This window comes from Carlito syrichta, unplaced genomic scaffold (genome assembly GCF_000164805.1).
Source record: "Carlito syrichta isolate Samal-C Ts95f unplaced genomic scaffold, Tarsius_syrichta-2.0.1 Scaffold307123, whole genome shotgun sequence".
NCBI lineage: Eukaryota > Metazoa > Chordata > Mammalia > Primates > Tarsiidae > Carlito > Carlito syrichta.
In genome coordinates this window covers 643,153-660,928 of record NW_007251219.1, presented here as the reverse complement: position 1 = coordinate 660,928, position 17,776 = coordinate 643,153, and the positions used below count along the sequence as shown (strand labels likewise).

Below are 17,776 nucleotides of genomic sequence, written 5' to 3'. Positions count from 1 at the left end.
AATCAAGGTGTATAGCTAATTATACAATGTAAAGGATATATATTGTGAAGATGGTCTCACTAGCAGATCATTTTCATCTGTTTCATTTTAAATATGAGTATGGCAAGATTATCCTCTCCTTTGATAATTTCCCACAATTTTGCCAAGAGTTCTGGATTTAGAAAAGGAGTTTTAAGTGAAAACACAAACAAACTTACATTTGAAGGACGGTGAAAATAAATACTAACATTTATTGCTCATCAATCAGTTCACTGCATAATTGATTGTCAGTGTTAATGAAGAGGCCATTTTTTCCGTGGGTCATTGCTTAGACCTGTAGGAGACCAGGATATGCTACTCCAAAATATGCCTTTTTGGCATAAAGATTGTTTGAGCTGAAGGCAGTGAGAAGATGCAGACACAAGCTTTCTGCTCTCCTCTTATATCTAAAATTAAGATATGAATTTACAAAGTTGTCCTCCTTCCCTCTAGCAGGAAGGACATGGTTGATCACCAGGGACAACTTTAGATTCTTACCAGTCTGGTGACTGCATCAGAGAAATTCATGTAACAACCTCCCAAATAGTTGCCTCCTACAATTTGCTGCCCCCACAAACTCAGTCCTTTTTAATTTTTATTTTGTGTGCGTTTCTTGTTTCTTCTCTAAAAATTTTCTGTTCTTTGTTGAAGATGTATATAAGCCAGGAAGCTCTAAACCAGCTCTTTGAGATTTACTCATTCCCTGGTATCTCCCATGTGTATATAAATTATACATGTTAATAAACTTCTGTTTGTTTTGCTTTTATTCATCTGTCTTGTGTTATAGGGACCCCAGCCAATGAATTTAAGATGGGTAGAAGGAAAAATTGTTTATTCCTCCCCTGCAAACTAAACAAAATAAACATGGGTTATTAGAACTCAAGGATTCCTTTGACAATAAAGAAACATTGAGTCATTTTATTTTATTGCCTAATTTTTACTTCTTAGATGACTCTCTTTCTAGTGTTACATCTTCATAATTAATCATACTTGAAGGACTTCTAAATGACTCTGTCAGTCTATTAAGAAAGAAAGAATCAAAGAAAATGTTTTCACTAAATGTACCTTTATTCTATTTTTTTTATTGTTTATTTTTGAGTTGGAGTCTCACTCTGTCGCCCAGACTGGAGTGCAGTGGCATGCTTCTGGCCACCATAGCATCCACCTACTGGGCTCTGGTGATCCTTCAGCCTCAGCCTTCCAAGTAGCCAGAACTACATGCACGCACTACCACACCTGGCTAATTTTTTATTTACTGTAGAGATGAGGTCTCGCCAAGTTGCCTGGGCGGGACTCGAACCTGTGGGCTCAGGCAATCCATTCGCCTCGGCCTCCCAAAGTGCTGGGATTACAGGCTGAGCCACCGAACCTGGTCCACTAAATGTACTTTTAAAAATCAATTTATTGATGATTCTGCCACAGTATGCTGTTCAAATATAAGTTACTAAATTGCTTCTAAGAATCTAAAGGGACCCCCAGAAATGGAATAAAATATGGCTTTGTATTTCTTTTTTCCTTTCCACTCTTCTGTATATGTAGATATTGAATTTATGGATAAGAGCCCTTCCTATGCTTCACATAGTGTAGCATTATTAGCCTTTTTCTTATCTCTAGAAGGCAATACTGGCATTTGAAGACTGGAAAATAAAATAAATTTATTTTGTAATGCTCTAGAACTACCCTGAATTCCTCATTTACATTTCTGGTCTTATCTAGTGAATCTGAGCCCTGTGATTAGATATATTCCATTCAGGTAATAAAAAGTGTAGTTAATATACTAAACAAGTTGTGTTTTTAGGCCCGGATATTGAGCCAATCCTGTTGTGACTCCTATTATGCCTTTTAAAGAAAAAGCATGATTAGTGTTTTCCCTAAGGCCCCTGGGGCTTTACTCTTGGAGAAGTGAATGAGATCTTAGTCACTGCATTTTTCTATTTAGAATGACTCAACCTGTGTGCCTATACTCTAAGTGTTAAATGACCAAACACACAGCTGCATATTGCAACTTTTAAGAAGTTTTAATTAGAATTAACATTTGGAAAAATTCTACATTTAATTTAATTATAAGCTGACAACTATACTCCATGAGTGAATTAAATATGGTAATGGAATCATGTTTCAGATCCTTAATTCTAGTCTTACAGAAATCAAGCATTTGCTACCTCAGAACCTTTTGATCTTCTGCTAATGAGATTGGGAATTTGTTCTAGTGACTCCATGGAGTTTGTAGGGGAACATAGCCTGTGTTCCAGCGGTACGCAATCCAGTTCCATGGTCCTCTCAAGTAGTTCAGAGGTCTTCGTGACACGTAGTGCAGAAGTAGGTAGGTACTACCGATGGCTACCAGTGACCCAAAGAGAAAGAGTCCTTTGTTTATCACCTGTGAAGACATCACGAACTCTCATTGCATTTGTCCTGAGATTAAAATCTTGAAATAGATCTAATTCTTAAATGGCAAAGAAGTAAACAATTTCTTTTTTGTTCTTTAACCGGAAACATCAATTTAACTGCATGACCACCAAGTAAAGAATTGATATGGTCACAATAAGGTCAAGAATTGGGAACTTAATACCCCCTCCCTCTCAAGAACTTCATGAATCCACATGCTCTGTATGCAGAATTCTTAGCAGTCAGTCTTTGTACAACCATAAAAAAGACCCTGCAGTTTAGGAATGAATTATCTTAGGAGAGTACTATGCCATGGCCACAAAAATGGTCACATCTCATTTGCTGCACAAAGTATCCATAAGAAGAGTAGTGGGCTTGGCGGCCTCTGCAACTGAGAAGACATGCTCACCCAAAGTCTTTAAACACCAGCTGTAAATAAACAATGGCCCAAGGTTCATTCTAGACTAGGTCAGGTGCACTTACTATCCTGTCTTCTAACTGTCTGCTTGCCTCTTTTTTCCCTTCTAGATTTTCAGCTCCTTAAGGGCAGGGACCCTATTTTATTTATCTTGTATGTATAAATCTTGATTGTTTCCAATCCATCCTTCACACAGCAATGTAATCCTTCTAATATCGAGACCTGAGTCTATTAGCCTCCTTGGTCTCCCCGTTTCCCTCAAGATAGTATTCCAGACGTGGAAGGCCTGCTACATCTCCAGCTACTCCAGTGACCATTCTCACACACTTGTGCTGCCTTACAGCTCCATGGAAATCTTTGCCATTCCCAGTCCGGTGTGTTGCTCATGTTTCCTCAGCCTTCCCAAGCCTTGGCCCATTCCTCCCGCCCTGGTCCACTTCCCTTCTCCCCAGGGGCAGCTTATCCCTCTCCAATGAGTTGTCCGTCTCCCTCACTAGCCTCTGAGCTATGCAAAGGGTAGGGTCTGTGTCTTGTTCTTCACCATGCAAGCTATTTGTTGGATGAATTAAATTGTAAAATTCCCAAAGTGGAAGCTCAGGAACCTGAATTCCATTTAATGGCATCTCTATCCAAAACAAATGCATCATAGTATTACATTAAAATGAATGCTTTATAAATCATTCAGTTCGGTCCAGTTTTAAAAATTAAACCCATACGAATATTGCATGAAGCAAAATCACAACTACTTCATATTGCCAAAATAAAATAAAAAGCTGAGGAATGTTAACATGAGTTTCTTTTTAGAATGTCTTTCCCTCAAAGCCTCTCTCTTTGCCTCTTCTGTGTAGTGTTGTTCAGTAAGGACTCTGCCCTCTGAGTGCTTAGGACATTTTTTGTTTGCAAAGTAAACATTTGGTGTCTGTCCTATCATTTCTGTATTTGCTTAAAATAAACAGAATTATAATACTATGATGTTCCAACAGATCATATTTTTTAAAAAATGAAGTGTAATCTTTCTAACCTTTTTCTGCCAATGCCAGCGTAGCATAGCTTCATGGTATCTTATTCTGGTGAAGGTGACCTGCAGGGAAATTTAAAAGGTATTCTTGTGTATTCTTTAACAACTAAACAGGGGATTAAAATATGGAGATGTCTTAAATCCAGACCTTACCATAGAATAGAGAGGGATAATTGTAGATGGCATAAGAGCATGAAGAGCTCTCTCTATGTTCTGTTGAAGAATGAACCACCTTGAGTTGATATGTGCTCGCATCTGCAGTGAAGTTAAGAATCTTAAATACTTTTGAACAAAGTACATCTATTTTATTAGTGCAACTTATTATTACTCTTCATGAGTCATTACAACACTAGACACAAAGTGGCCAAATAAATTTTTGTTTTCATAGTAGTAATTCCCAGTCCCTTTATGTAAATGTCAGTCGCATAGAACATTATCATAAAAATGCACAGCAATTACATAAAACCTGTCAGGGAAGTCTATTTTGCTCAGGAGTCAACTCTATGTTGGCAGAGGGTTTGTTCAACCAGAACTGTGGGTACTCTGTGAACTGTTAGTCAAAGATTTGACAAACTTTCTGTTGCATCCTGGTTGATTTGTAACATTTTTCATGACAACAAGAGATTGTTTAAAGATATGTCTGTCTTGGCCAACTTCTTATTCAGGACAAATATCATTCTGTTTTTAATGACTCAGACAAGGTTCATCAAAAAAGCCTCCTAGTGTCTTATAGAATTTTCTTCACCACATATAATACAATTCTGCTCAAATTAAAGTTCACTTTCTGTCTTCAGGAGAAATGGAAAATAGCTAGTCATTCTCTTCAAACTTATCTTGTAAATTCTTTTATCTAATTTTTAAAAAACTGATCACAAACACTTATGAGCTTTTCATGTGACTGGTTCAAAATGTAATCAATATGTTTTTCTTAAAAGCATTACTCTTTCTGACCATGAATTTCTTTGGTACTATACTTTTTTTTTTTCTTCAGTGCATTAGGCTCCAAAGTATATTCAGTGCTACTCTAAATATGCTTTTTATCGTGTTGAGTGAAAAGATCATTTAACATTTCTTGGATTTTCTAAATGTTAACCATCTGAAAGTTATCTTTTCATTAAAATACCATATTACTAAGTGTCCTAAATGTCTAAGATTTAAGCATGTAAATTATCAGAGACTTTGCCAACTTCATTATCTCCTAAATATCTCTGAAGTAATATAAGTAGTTATGGTTTGTATCAGTCATTGACACTGGCTACATAGTCACAATACGCCCAAGTCTTTGTGTGTGTGTATGTGTGCGTGTGTGTGTGTGTGTGTGTGTGTGTGCACGTGCTCTCGCACACATGTGCTTGTCTGTACCCATTCTTACACAGCATGCGTGAGACAGGGCTGGAGCAAAGAAAAATAAAAGACCATTTGTTAGAAAATCGGTGAATCATCTCATGGAATAAAGCCAAACCTTCTCACTCACTTCTATGTAATTGTACATGGATAGGTCTGAAATTGCATGATTATCTGGAATTCTAAATCTCGAGAAAGCAGGAAGACACATACCTAGAAGACAAATTAAATAATACATCTTTTCAAAAACAGTCTATAAAAATGTGCTGGACTCTACTCAGGTCAAGTTAAATGGTAAATTCACTGCCAGTGTTCTTTCTAATCTTTTAAAACTATGTAACCATTTTATGTGACCAATAATCCATGACTACTGAACAATATACACAGAGCATTTTCTGTTGTAATTAAATAAAGCCTATAATAAATTAATATACATTATACTTGTTGATTAGTAAAATCATGATTTTTTTCTTATTTCAGAAACCAGTTCATGTAAATGAATGTAAATGACCCCCAGTTCCTCTTAGAAATTGCTACTTTCTTTTTTGTGCCCTGTTCATACTTGTTTTATTGTACCCAAGACACCTTATTGGCTTAAGCATCAGATCCTCCACTGTTCTGTGAGCTCCTAAAGAGCAGCTCCTAGTTCATGTTTGAAATCTTAACTTGATAGATAGTAAATATTGAATAAATGTCTGACAGATGAATGACTAACTGGTATGACTTCCATACAGCCTAACAGCTCTTGCTATTGGAAGCATCATTTCTAACTTCAGAAAATCTGGGTTCAAGTCCCAGCTTCATTACTTCCTAAATACATGATTCTGGGCAAGTTACTTAACCATCACTAAGCTTTAATTTCTCAGCTATAAAATGCAGACAAGAATAGTTCCCATGCTACGTGCTTTTTGTGAGGATCAAATAAGATAGTACATTTTAAAAATAGCAAGATACCTAACACACAGTAAATGATCAGTGATGTTAGTTATGATTATTTTTCACAATTATTATTGTTTTATCTTTGTTTCCTAGTACCCAAACCCAGTGTTGACAGTATGTTTCAACACATAAAATCTTCATCCACCTCTACTGTCAAGTGCAAACCAATCATGTGAGGGTTAAGAAGGGAGGAAACAAAAGTGCCTCTGAATCCTAAGCATCTGAGTGAGATGACTAGAAAGAAAGATTTAAAAAAAAAAAAAGAAATTTTCCTTGGCATTCCATAATCACTTCAGACCCAGGCACCAGTGTCCAGTAACTTCCTATAACACCATAGCAAACATTTACTCTCAGCTTACTCTATGGTAGGTTTTTTTTTCTTTTTAAAGCTTCATATAAATTATTTTTTAAAATCTTCATAACTCTCTGAAGTAGGTGTTATTAACTCCACTTAATACAAGGAAAAAAAAACTGAGGCTTTAGAAAAATTAAGCGACTTGCTCAAGATCACACAGCTAATAAATTAACGAGTCAGGACTTGCATCTGGCTGTAAGTTTAAGGCCAGTTCTTTTAGTCTCTCTTTTACGTAAAACAGGTTTAAATTTGCAGGTAGCCATTGAGAATATGTGATACTTGGAAGTACAAAATGGCTATCCACTTCTTAGGCTACTATTTGTACTTTCTTTATATATGTAATATATAGAGAGCTACATATTACATATATAATTATACACATGTAATTTAATTTCAGAATTACATATACAAACCCAAAATTTCAATATTTGTAAATTAGTATACATTGACTGAATGAATTTTAATCAAAAAACAAATAAAGAATCAGATGCAACCTTTAATAGGGCAAAAAGCAAGAAAGGACTAGAGCTTCTCAGAGTATTTCTGAAGATGTGCCATAAGAAATGCGGGCAGAGGGTTTCACCTAGGTTGAAAAGAAAGAGAAAGCGGCACATCTTAGCCATGCTCTGTTACTCTGAACTTTTATCTTTGTGCGGATCACTGCATGGACCTCCACATCCAAACTTTAAGAGAAACTATTTTCCCTTTCTGGGTACTCATTACCTGATAATGGGTAACAACCATGGAATAGGCTGTTAGTAGAAAAATATTCAATTCTGGACAGAGAATACACATCACGAGTTTGTGGTCATCAAGAATCATAAAAACGTCCATAATTAATCAGCAGAGCTAGTACAGGTCCAATTGAGAAATTTTACTTACTAAGGTTATTATTGAATTTATCCATGAACTCATCAAATATCAAGCAGTCTTCGAAGCCCTGAAACAATTTTTTAAAAAAAGGGAAAAAATAAACTGGGATTAATAAAAATTCTTGGCAATTTTGAACAGATCTTCCATTATGGTGGGTATAATTCATAAGCTGTTTACCCTCAGCCAGTATATAGCAGCTGAGTTGTCAACTGGCATTGATTATGATTGTAAAAGACCATCAGCTGAATGATTGATGGTGCTGTCTTTGTCCAGTTTATATATACACTATATATTGGTTATAATTATTTGGAATTTGATCAAGACTTTAAATTATGATTGCAATTTTGATGAATTTCATCGCTTCTTTGAGAAGAACAAATAACTGTATTTCTTTACTATGAGTCTTAGAATTATATTTAAGCTATTCAAGTTTTTAAGATTCACATTTAGAGCGATTCAATAATGGAATAAAACCACTCCCATATTAATTTAGTACTTATAACTCAAGACAAAAGCAAATTTCCAATATCAAAAAGTGCACACATTAGTAGTGTACTATACTAACTGCGGAGAGGAATAAGAAAATTGAAAACCCTGTTTCCTGTTTCCTAGGAATTCAAGCTATAGTTTTAAAGACAATATAAAGATAGTTTTAAAATAAAGTATTTTTTCACATAAATTATAGAAATTATATCTGGAGAAAGTAAATTTACTTAAATAAATTATATAGACCCAATGCTATAGGAATTTGATAATGGGAGATATCATATGGGGCTGAGATAATAGTTTTAAATACTATATTTAAATTAATTCATTTGTTCTCCACAAATCTCTGAGGTAGACATTATTAAAATTCCAATTTGACACAAAGGAGGTAAAGATAAGTAAGTTGGGCAAGAATGTGTTTATAGTAAATCCTGGCACTAGGTATCCTAATGCCAGATCCTAGGCACTTATCCACTAAGTTAAGATTAATGTCTTCTTATGCTTGTAAGGAACAAAATGTTTACCACTGCTTTGTGGAGAATATAATTGAATAGATTCACAAACTATTTTTACTTGGACTATATCCCAGTCACCAAAACAATATATGACTTATAATTATAAAGCTATTAGTTAGCATGCATGCACACACCTGCACACACACACAATAAATTTAGAATTCCTTGAAGTTAATGTTCAGTTTTTAAACACTATTTCTTTTCTGAAATTTTTTTTAGCTGGAATAGAGAAATTTTCATGAAGGCACTGGTGTTCAACATCTAATCAGCTTCATAGTTTTATTTAACCCTGTCAATCATGCTTCCCTTTCCTTTGGAATGAAAAAGTGGAAAAGAAACATAATTTCTTTTCTTTCTTTGAGACTAATATTATATACTTAAGTATAATATCTAGTAAACATACATTTTAATAATTAAATCTTGTATTACTTATAGCCAAGTTTATAAATTTGGAGCATTTTCTTCTAATAAAATAATACTGAACAGTCAGCCTGCATACCCTCAGGTTCCACATATGCAGACTAAATCAAGCTTAGATGAAAAAATATTCAAAAAAAGGACCAAGAAAAACAATGCAATTATAAAAAACAATACAGTATAACAACTATTAACATAGTATTTACATTGTATTGTGTATTATAAGTAATCTAGAGTTGATTTAAAGTGTATAGGGCCTTCTCCCCCAACTCAAGAAAAAGCAGCTTGGGGAGAGATTCCTTTCACTTGGGGAAAGGAGAGGAAAGAGTACAGAGAACTTTGTCTTTCAACTTGGGTACCAGTTCAGTCACTGTAGAACTGAGTACCAAGCAGATTCCTAAAGCCCCTGATTCCAGACCTTAGCTCCTGGACAGCATTTCTAGACTCACCCTGGGACATAAGGGAATCCACTGCCCTAAAGTGAAGGACCAAGTCCTGGAAAGGTTCACAATCTGTTGACTAAACAGCCCTTGAGCCTAGAATAAACATCAGCGGTAGCCAGGTTATCATCACCATAGCTCTTGAATGAGATTCAGTACTGTTCTGGCTTCAGGTGTGAACCAGTGCGGTACCAACTGTGGTAGCCAAGGAAGTGCTGCTGCCACCCCTCCCCTAGATAGCTCAGCATGGTGAAAGACTTCTTTTGATTGGGGGAAAAGAAGAGAAGAGGAGACTTTTCCTGGTAACTTAGGAATTCTCCCTTATCTTACCCAAGTCCACTGAGGGAGTGCCTCTAAGAGTTGGCAAGAGTTGCAGCATCCCTGGACTTAGGGTACTCCCTAGGTCCAATATAGCTACAGTGACCATAGGTTTAGATTATAGGACAATACTCATCCTCTCTGAATACTTGGAAAGCCTTCTCAAGAAGAATGGGTACAAGCAACCTAGGCTGTGAAGATTAAAATATATACCTAACTCTTCAATGTCCAGACATCAATAAATGTCTGTAAGCATCAAGAACACCAGAAAAAAAAACAAACAAATAAAAAAATGATCTCTACCCCACAAAACCATAATAAAAAAATACTGATTAATGAAAAAAAAATGATCTCACCAAAAGAGTTAAAATAAGACAACAGTGACCAATTGTAGAGTGACAGAGATTTTATGACCTTTCAGACAGAGAATTCAAAATACCTGTCTTGGAGAAGCTCAACAAATACCAAGATAACACAGAGAAGAAATTCAGAATTCTATCAGAAAAATTTAATAAGGAGATTGAAATGTTTTTTTCAAAATCATGCAGAAATTCTTGAGCTGAAATTTTTAATTGGCAAACTGAAAAATTCATCAGAATCTCTCAACAATAGAACTGATCAAGCAGAAAAAAGAATTAGTGAGCTTGAAGACAGGATCTAAGAAAATATACATTTGGGAGGATAAAATGAAGCAAACATATAAAATCTAGAAAATAGCCCCCAAAGGGCAAATCTAACAGTTACTGGCCTTCAAGAGGAGAGAGAGAGAGAGAGAGAGAGAGAGAGAGAGAGAGAGAGAAAGTTTATTCAAAGAAATAATAAAAGAAAACTTTCCAAAACTAAGGAAGCATATGACTATCCAAGAACAAGAAGATCATAGAGCACTAGGAAGTGTGCTACCCAAGACAATTCAACCTAAATAAAATGACCTCAAGGTATATATTAATCAAATACTCAAATGTCAAGGATTAAAAAAAAGGATCCTAAGAGTAGCAAGAGAAAAGAAGTAAATGACATATAAAGGAGCTCTCTAATATGTCTGGCAGCAGATTTCTTAGCAGGAATCTTATAGGTCAAAAGAGAGTGTAATGACATTCAAAGTGCTGAAGGAAAAAAGCAATAAAATCTTCTAACCTAAAATATTGTGTCCACCAAAATTATCCTTCAAGTATGGGGACAAATAAAGACTGTCCCAAACAAACAAAAGCTAAGGAATTTTGTCTTACAAGAAATACTAAAGGGAATTCTTCAATCTGAAGGAAAAGGAAATTAACAAACAACAACAACAAAAATCATTTGAAGGTATAAAATTCACTGGTAATAGTAAGTACACAAATACAGAATATTTTAATACTGCAATTGTGGTGAGTAAACTACTCATATCTTTAGTAGGAAAACTAAAAGATGAACCTATTGGCTGAGCACGTTGGCTCACATCTGCAATCCCAGCACTTTGGAGGCCAAGGAGGGAAGATTGCTTGAGCCCAGAAGTTCAAAGTCAGTCTGGGTAATATAACAAGACTTTGTTTCTACAAAAATATTGAAAAATTAGCTGGGGTAAGTGGCACACATGCCTGTATTCCCAGTTGAGGCAGAAAGATCACCTGAGCCCAGGAGGTCAAGGCTGCAGTGAGCTTGGACAGTTACATGGACAATAGAGTGAAACTCTGACTCAAACAAAACAAAACAAGACAAGACAAATCTATCAAAAATAATAATGACAACATTTTAAGAGAGAGACAGTATTAGGAGGTATAAATAGCACATTAAAAATAAAAAAACCTGGGAGGATGCAGGTAAATTGTAGTTCTCTCTTCATTTGTTGGCATTTGTTTTCTTTATAATCAGAGTTAAGTTGTTATCAGTTTAAAATAATTGGTTATAATATGTTGTTTGCAAGCACCATGGTGACCACAATACAGAAATCTATAAATGATGCACAAAAAATAAAAAGCAGGTAATTAAAACATACTGCCAGAGAAAAACTCAGTTTTACACAAAGCAAGATAAGAAGGAAAGAAGGAAGGAAGGGAGGGAGGAAGGGAGGGAGAAAGAGGAAGAGAAGACCAACCAAGCAACCAGAAAAGAAATAACAAAATGGCAGTAGCGATTCCATACCTATCAATAATCACATTGAATTTCAATGAACTAAGTTATCTAATCACAAGACATAGAATAACTCCATGGATAAAAAAGATAAGACCCAACTATATGCTGCCTACAAGAGACTCATATCACCTATAAAGGTACCCATAGACTGAAAATAAAAGGATGGAAAAAGATATTCCAAACAAATGAAAACCAAAAAAGCAGGAATCGCTACTTGCGATTCAAGTAAATCACATTTCAAGTAAAAGTCACATTTCAAGTAAAAAACTCTAATGACAGACATAGAGGGTCATTAGGGTTATTATATAATGATAAAGGAGTCAGTTTAACAAGAGAATTGTAACAATTATAAATATCTATGATGCCAACACTAAAAGCACACAGATGTATAAACCAAATATTAGAACTAAAGAGTGATAGACTTCAATACAATAATAGCTGAGTACTTCAACACCTCACTTTCAGTTTTGAACAGATCATCCTGACAGAAAATCAACAAAGAAACATTGGAACTAATCTGCACTATAGATCAAATGGATCTAATAGACATTTAGAAAACATTTCCTGCAGCAGCTGCAGAACACACATTCTTCTTCTCAGCACATGGAACATTCTCAAGAATAGACTATATGTTAGATCACAAACCAAGTCTCAAAACATTTTTTAAAAAGTTTGAAATTATATCAAGTATGAGAAAGACCCCCAAAACACTTGGAATTATTTTTTTGGAAGGTGGACCCTTGTAGTATAGGCTTCTCCCTCTAGGAGGGGAAGTGTTCTAGGAGCCCATTTGCATCAGGGTGCCAGCTAGCATTATTGTGAGAGGCTGTATTTGACTTCAGTGAATATTTTTTTCCTTTTAGATTTCTTTCAATGAGTATGCCCATTTCATTATGAATGATTTACAAGTGCTGAACGGTCAGCAGTTTTTGACCAAAAATGGCATTACCCTCCTCATGCCTCGCCCTCCCCATTCACCCAATCTCTCCCCAAGTGACTTTTTATTTTGTGTACCTGGGAGAAAAAAATTCTCAAGGGGAAATGTTTTGCTGATGTGGAAGAAGTGAAACAAAAATTGGCAGAAGCACTAAAAAGCATAAAAAGTGACAAGCTCACAAACTGTTTTGATCGGTGAGAACATCTTCTCAATAGGTGTATTGCAACAAACGGAGAGTACTTTGAAGGTGACTGAAATTTAAACATGTAAGAATAAATACACAATTTTTAATAAACAAATTCTGAGTTTTTTGAGGGGTCCTTCCTATCTTTTCTAGCCACAATTGAATAAAACTAGAAATCAATAACAAAGGAAACTTTGAAACCATAAATACACAGAAATTAAGCAATATCCTACTGAATGACCATTGGGTCAATAAAGAAATTAAGAGAGAATTTTAAAATTCTTGAAACAAATGAAAATAAAATACAACACACAAAATCCCATGGGATATAGCAAAAGCAGGACTAAGAAATAAATTTATAGCAATACACACAAAAAAGTATAGAAGTTCCTCAAAAAAAAAAAATCAAAATAGAGCCGGGCTCGGTGGCTCAGCCTGTAATCCCGCGCCTTTGGGAGGCTGAGGTGAGTGGATTGCCTGAGCCCGCGGGTTCGAGACCCGCCTGGGCAGGCGAGACCTCATCTCTACAATAAATCAAAAAATCAGCCGGGCGTGGTAGCGCATGCCTGTAATTCTGGCTACTTGGAAGGCTGAAGCGGAAGGATCGCCGGAGCCCAGCAGGTTGAGGCTGCGGTGGCTGGGAGCGGCCACTGCACTCCAGTCTGGGTGACAGAGTGAGACTCCAACTCAAAAAAATGTAAAAAAATTAAAAAAAAATCAAAATAGAACTACCATATGGTCCAGCAATCTTATTGCTGGGTATATATCCAAAAAGAAAAAAAGTAAGTTTATTGAAGAGATATCTGCACTCCCATGTTTCTTACAGCACTACTTACAATAGCCAAAATATGGAATCAAACTATGTGTCCTTCAAAGGGTGAATGGATAAGGGAAATGTGGTACATATACACAATGAAATATTTTCAGCCATAAAAGGAATGAAATCCTGTCATTTTTGACAACATGGATGGAATTAGAAGACATAATGTTAGTGAAAAATAAGCCAGGCACAGAAAGACAAATATCACATTTACTCACCTATACATGGGAGCTAAATAATAATAATAATAATAATAATCTCATAAAGATAGAGACTAGAATGATGGCTACCAGAGGATGGGAAGGGTAGTGGGAAGTGGGGGATTAAACCGGGGTAGTTAATGGACACAAAAATACAGTTAGTCAGACTGAATAAGGTTTGGTATTCGACAGCACAATAGGGGGACTACAGTTAACAAAAATTGATTGTATATTTAAAAATAACTAAAAGAGTAGAGTTGAAGAATAGAATTAACACAAAGAAATAATAACTGCTTGAGTTAACAGATACCCCAATTACCCTGATTTTCTCATTACACATTATATGCCTGTATTGAAACATTACACTAACTGCATAAATATATAAAACAATTATGTTTGAGTTCTTTGTAGTTTCTGGATATTAGCCTTTTGCAGTATAATCTGCAAATATTCTCTCCCATTCAGTATGCTTTCTGTTCATGTTGTTGATTACTTCTTTTGCTGTACAGAGGCTTTTTAGTTTCAGTAAGTCTCATTTGTCTATTTTAGTTTTGGTTGCAATTGCTTTTGGGGTCTTTGTCATAAGTTATTTGCCTCAACCAATGTCCAGAAGAGTGTTTATTAGGTTTTCTTCTAGAATTTTTATAATTTCACGTCTTACATTTAAGTCGATGATTCATCTTGAGTTAATTTTTGTATATGGTGAGAAATAGGGGTCCAGTTTCATCCTTCTGCATATAGCTAGCTAATTTTCCCAGCACCATTTATTGGATAGGGTGTCCTTTTCCCAACTTAACATGAAAAAAATAATAATAACCATATCAAAAAGGGGGCAAAGGACATGAATAGGCACCTCTCAAAAGAAGACACATAAGTGTCCAACAAACATTTGAAAAAATGTTCAATATCACTAGTCATCAGAGAAATGCAAATTAAAACTATAATGATATGTCACCTCACACCAGTCAGAATGGCCATTACTTGAAAGTCAAAGATCAACAGATGTTGGCACAGTTGCAGAGAAAAGGGAAGCTTATCCACTGCTGGTAGGACAATAAACTAGTTCAACCTCTATGGAAAACAGTCGGAGATTTCTCAAAGAACTAAACATTGAATACCATTTAACCCAGAAATCCCACTACTAGAGAGCTACCCAAAGGAAAAGAAATGAATATATTTAAAAGATACCAGTAGTTGCAAGAGAATTGTAGCACTGTTCACAATAACAAAATCATGGACCCAACCTAAGTGCCCACCAAAAATTGACTGGATAAAGAAAATGTGGTATATATACACTATGCAGCCAAAAACAAAAAACAAAAGAATGAAATCATGTCATTTGCTGCAACATGGATGGAACCGGCGATCACTATCCTAAGTGAACTAACTCAGAAACAGTAAATCAAACACTATATGTTCACATTTACATGAGGGGAACTCCCCCAAAACCCAGAATTTATTTATTTAAAAAATTGTGTACTTATTCTTACATGTTTAAACTTCTGTCATCTTCAAAATACTCTCTGTTTGATGCAATACACCTATCGAGATGCTTTTGCCACTACTCAAAACAGTTTTTGAAGTTGTCGATTTAGATGCCTTTTAAAGTGCTTCTGCCATTTTTGTTTCACCTCTTCCATGTGGACAAAACCTTTCTCTTTGAGGACTTTTTTCACACAGGGAAACAAACCCAATAAAAGGCGCTGGGAGTGAGATCAGGTGAACAGGGAGGGTGCGGTACAGAGGTCATGCAATTTTTGGTCAAAAACTGTTGAACATTCAGCATGGTGTGGTCAGGTACATTCATAAATCACCCATCAGGAAATGGGCAAATGTGTTGAAAATCTCCAAAAAAAATTAAAAAAAAAAAAAAACTCACTGAACCTGAATGCAGCCTCCCACAATGCTAGCTGGTACATTGATGCCAATGGGCTCCTGGAACACTTACCTAGCCAGGGAAGCCTGTGTTACAAGAAGCTCGTCCTCCAAAAGGTAATTCTGGTTTTGGTGGGACACCCCTTGTATTGGGAGCTAAATGATCACAAAGTTGAAAATAATAGACACTGGGGTCACCAATAAAGGGAGGTGGAAAGGGAGGTTAGGGTTTAGAAACTACCTAAGACACAAATGCTCGCTATCTGAGGAATCGGTCACTTGAGACCCAGTCCTCACCACTACACAATATGTCCCTGTAACTAACATGCATTTGTGCTCCCTGAATCTAAAATAGAAACAAAAACACTATTATGTGCCCATAATAATTTATAATGAACATTTTATTAAAAAGTACAAAATGTATAGAGGAGGATTTCTGTAGGCTATATACAAATACGATGTCATTATATATCAGAGACTTGAATATCTGTGGATTTTGGTACCCACATGGGTCCTGGAATCAATCCCCGGAAGGTAACAAGAGCTGACTGTATTTTACTTTCTGCTTTTTTCTACTATGGATTATTGGAACAAGTAATTCAAATTCTGACTAGAGTTGGTAATCAATCTAGTTAAAAAACTGGAATGATGGTTGAATTAACTGTTCTTAGGGATTGTGTGGGGATAGTCATACGTATATTTTTTTATTTAAGACTTGTTAGTTAAGATTTACCCAGCAATATCTCAGGGACTTACCCAGGGAAAAGAACTTACCGCATTCATTCCTTGCCCAAAAAATGGCACGATGGCATGAGCTGAATCTCCCATCAGTACACAGCGAGATTTAAAGTGCAATGAAGAACACTTTACAGATATCATGGGCTGGGCAGGTAACAGAAAGAAATCATGCACCAGAGCTCTCCTTCAAAGGAAAATAATCAGAATGTGTGTATGTCTAATTAGATATTAAATACTGCTAGGTTCTTTCAGATTTACTGAATTTAATGCCACATAAGAATGTTAGAAAGAAAACAGGAAAAGGAAAAATTGAAGTTTCTTCCAGTCCTAAAATTCCATTGTCGTAAATACTTTCTTGGTCTGCAACAATGATAATCTCATCCAAAAAGAAAAAAGTTTGGTGTATTTAAATAATTTGTATATTTCTGTGTTATATGCCATGAAAACTTCATGATCATGCACATGAGTCATTCAAATACACAGCTGTATTTTAAGTTTTCATAGAAAAATCAATCAAATGCTGTTGTACATTAGATTAGACAGCAACAAACTGAAATTAAAGTTAATGTGAATCCTTATGTATATGGAAATGGACAATAGTAATCAAACTAGAATTGGGGAGATTTGAATGTGTTAGTCAAAGCTTACAAAATTCTAGATAGAAAAAAAGGTTTAAGTGATCTATGGTGCTTATGGTAAAAAGTATACAAAAAGCCTAATATTTAAAAAGCATCTATAGAGGTTTTTGAGGAAGTAATAAGTAGAGCAAAAGTACATACCTTTAAAATTTTTAAATATGACCGGAGGGGTTTAAAAGAATCATGAAACCAGTTTAAAAGTACATAAGGGCTAATTTTGGTGTGCAGAGATTTCACAGTTAAAGAAGGATAAATATAGGCTGAATTAGTCTGTAAGAAAGGATGTGAACTACCGATTTTTAAAAGACCCGCTATGGGCCAGCAGTGGACTATTCCTTTAACATAATTAGCTCACTTCATTTTTTCACAACTGTCCTAAAATAGGCATTCTGATACCCATTTTAAAGGTGAGACACAAGGAAATAAGGGGCAGAAGCAGTATTAAAATCTTGTTCTGCTGTAGGATAAATGTTTGTCCCCCTAAAATTCATGTGTAGAAACACTAATCTCCAATGTGATGGTATTTGGAGGTGAGGCCTTTGGGTGGTGATTACGTCTTAAGAGTGGACCCTTCGTAAATGGAATTAGTGCCCTTATAAAACACAAACAAACAAATAAACCCAGAGAGATCCCATATCCCTTCTCGTGTCCCATGTGAGGACACAGTGAAAAGGCTTTCATCTATGAACCAAAGAGCGAACCCTTACCAGGCACCAAATCTGCTGGCACCTTATGGGCATCCCAGC

The 17,776-nt window shown here is 35.6% G+C and overlaps 1 protein-coding gene across 1 annotated transcript in view; it reads right to left on the bottom strand.

Annotated features, from left to right (window-relative positions):
* Positions 1-1,375: 1,375 nt before the first annotated feature.
* Positions 1,376-17,776, bottom strand: part of KMO (kynurenine 3-monooxygenase) — a 57,053-nt gene continuing 40,652 nt past the window's right edge. Inside the window, 7 exon segments of the mRNA XM_021715453.1 lie at positions 1,376-2,258; positions 2,261-2,398; positions 3,846-3,905; positions 3,996-4,097; positions 5,317-5,399; positions 7,363-7,420; positions 16,429-16,576. Coding sequence (XP_021571128.1) covers positions 2,166-2,258; positions 2,261-2,398; positions 3,846-3,905; positions 3,996-4,097; positions 5,317-5,399; positions 7,363-7,420; positions 16,429-16,576 — 682 coding nt within the window. The 3' untranslated portion in view covers positions 1,376-2,165.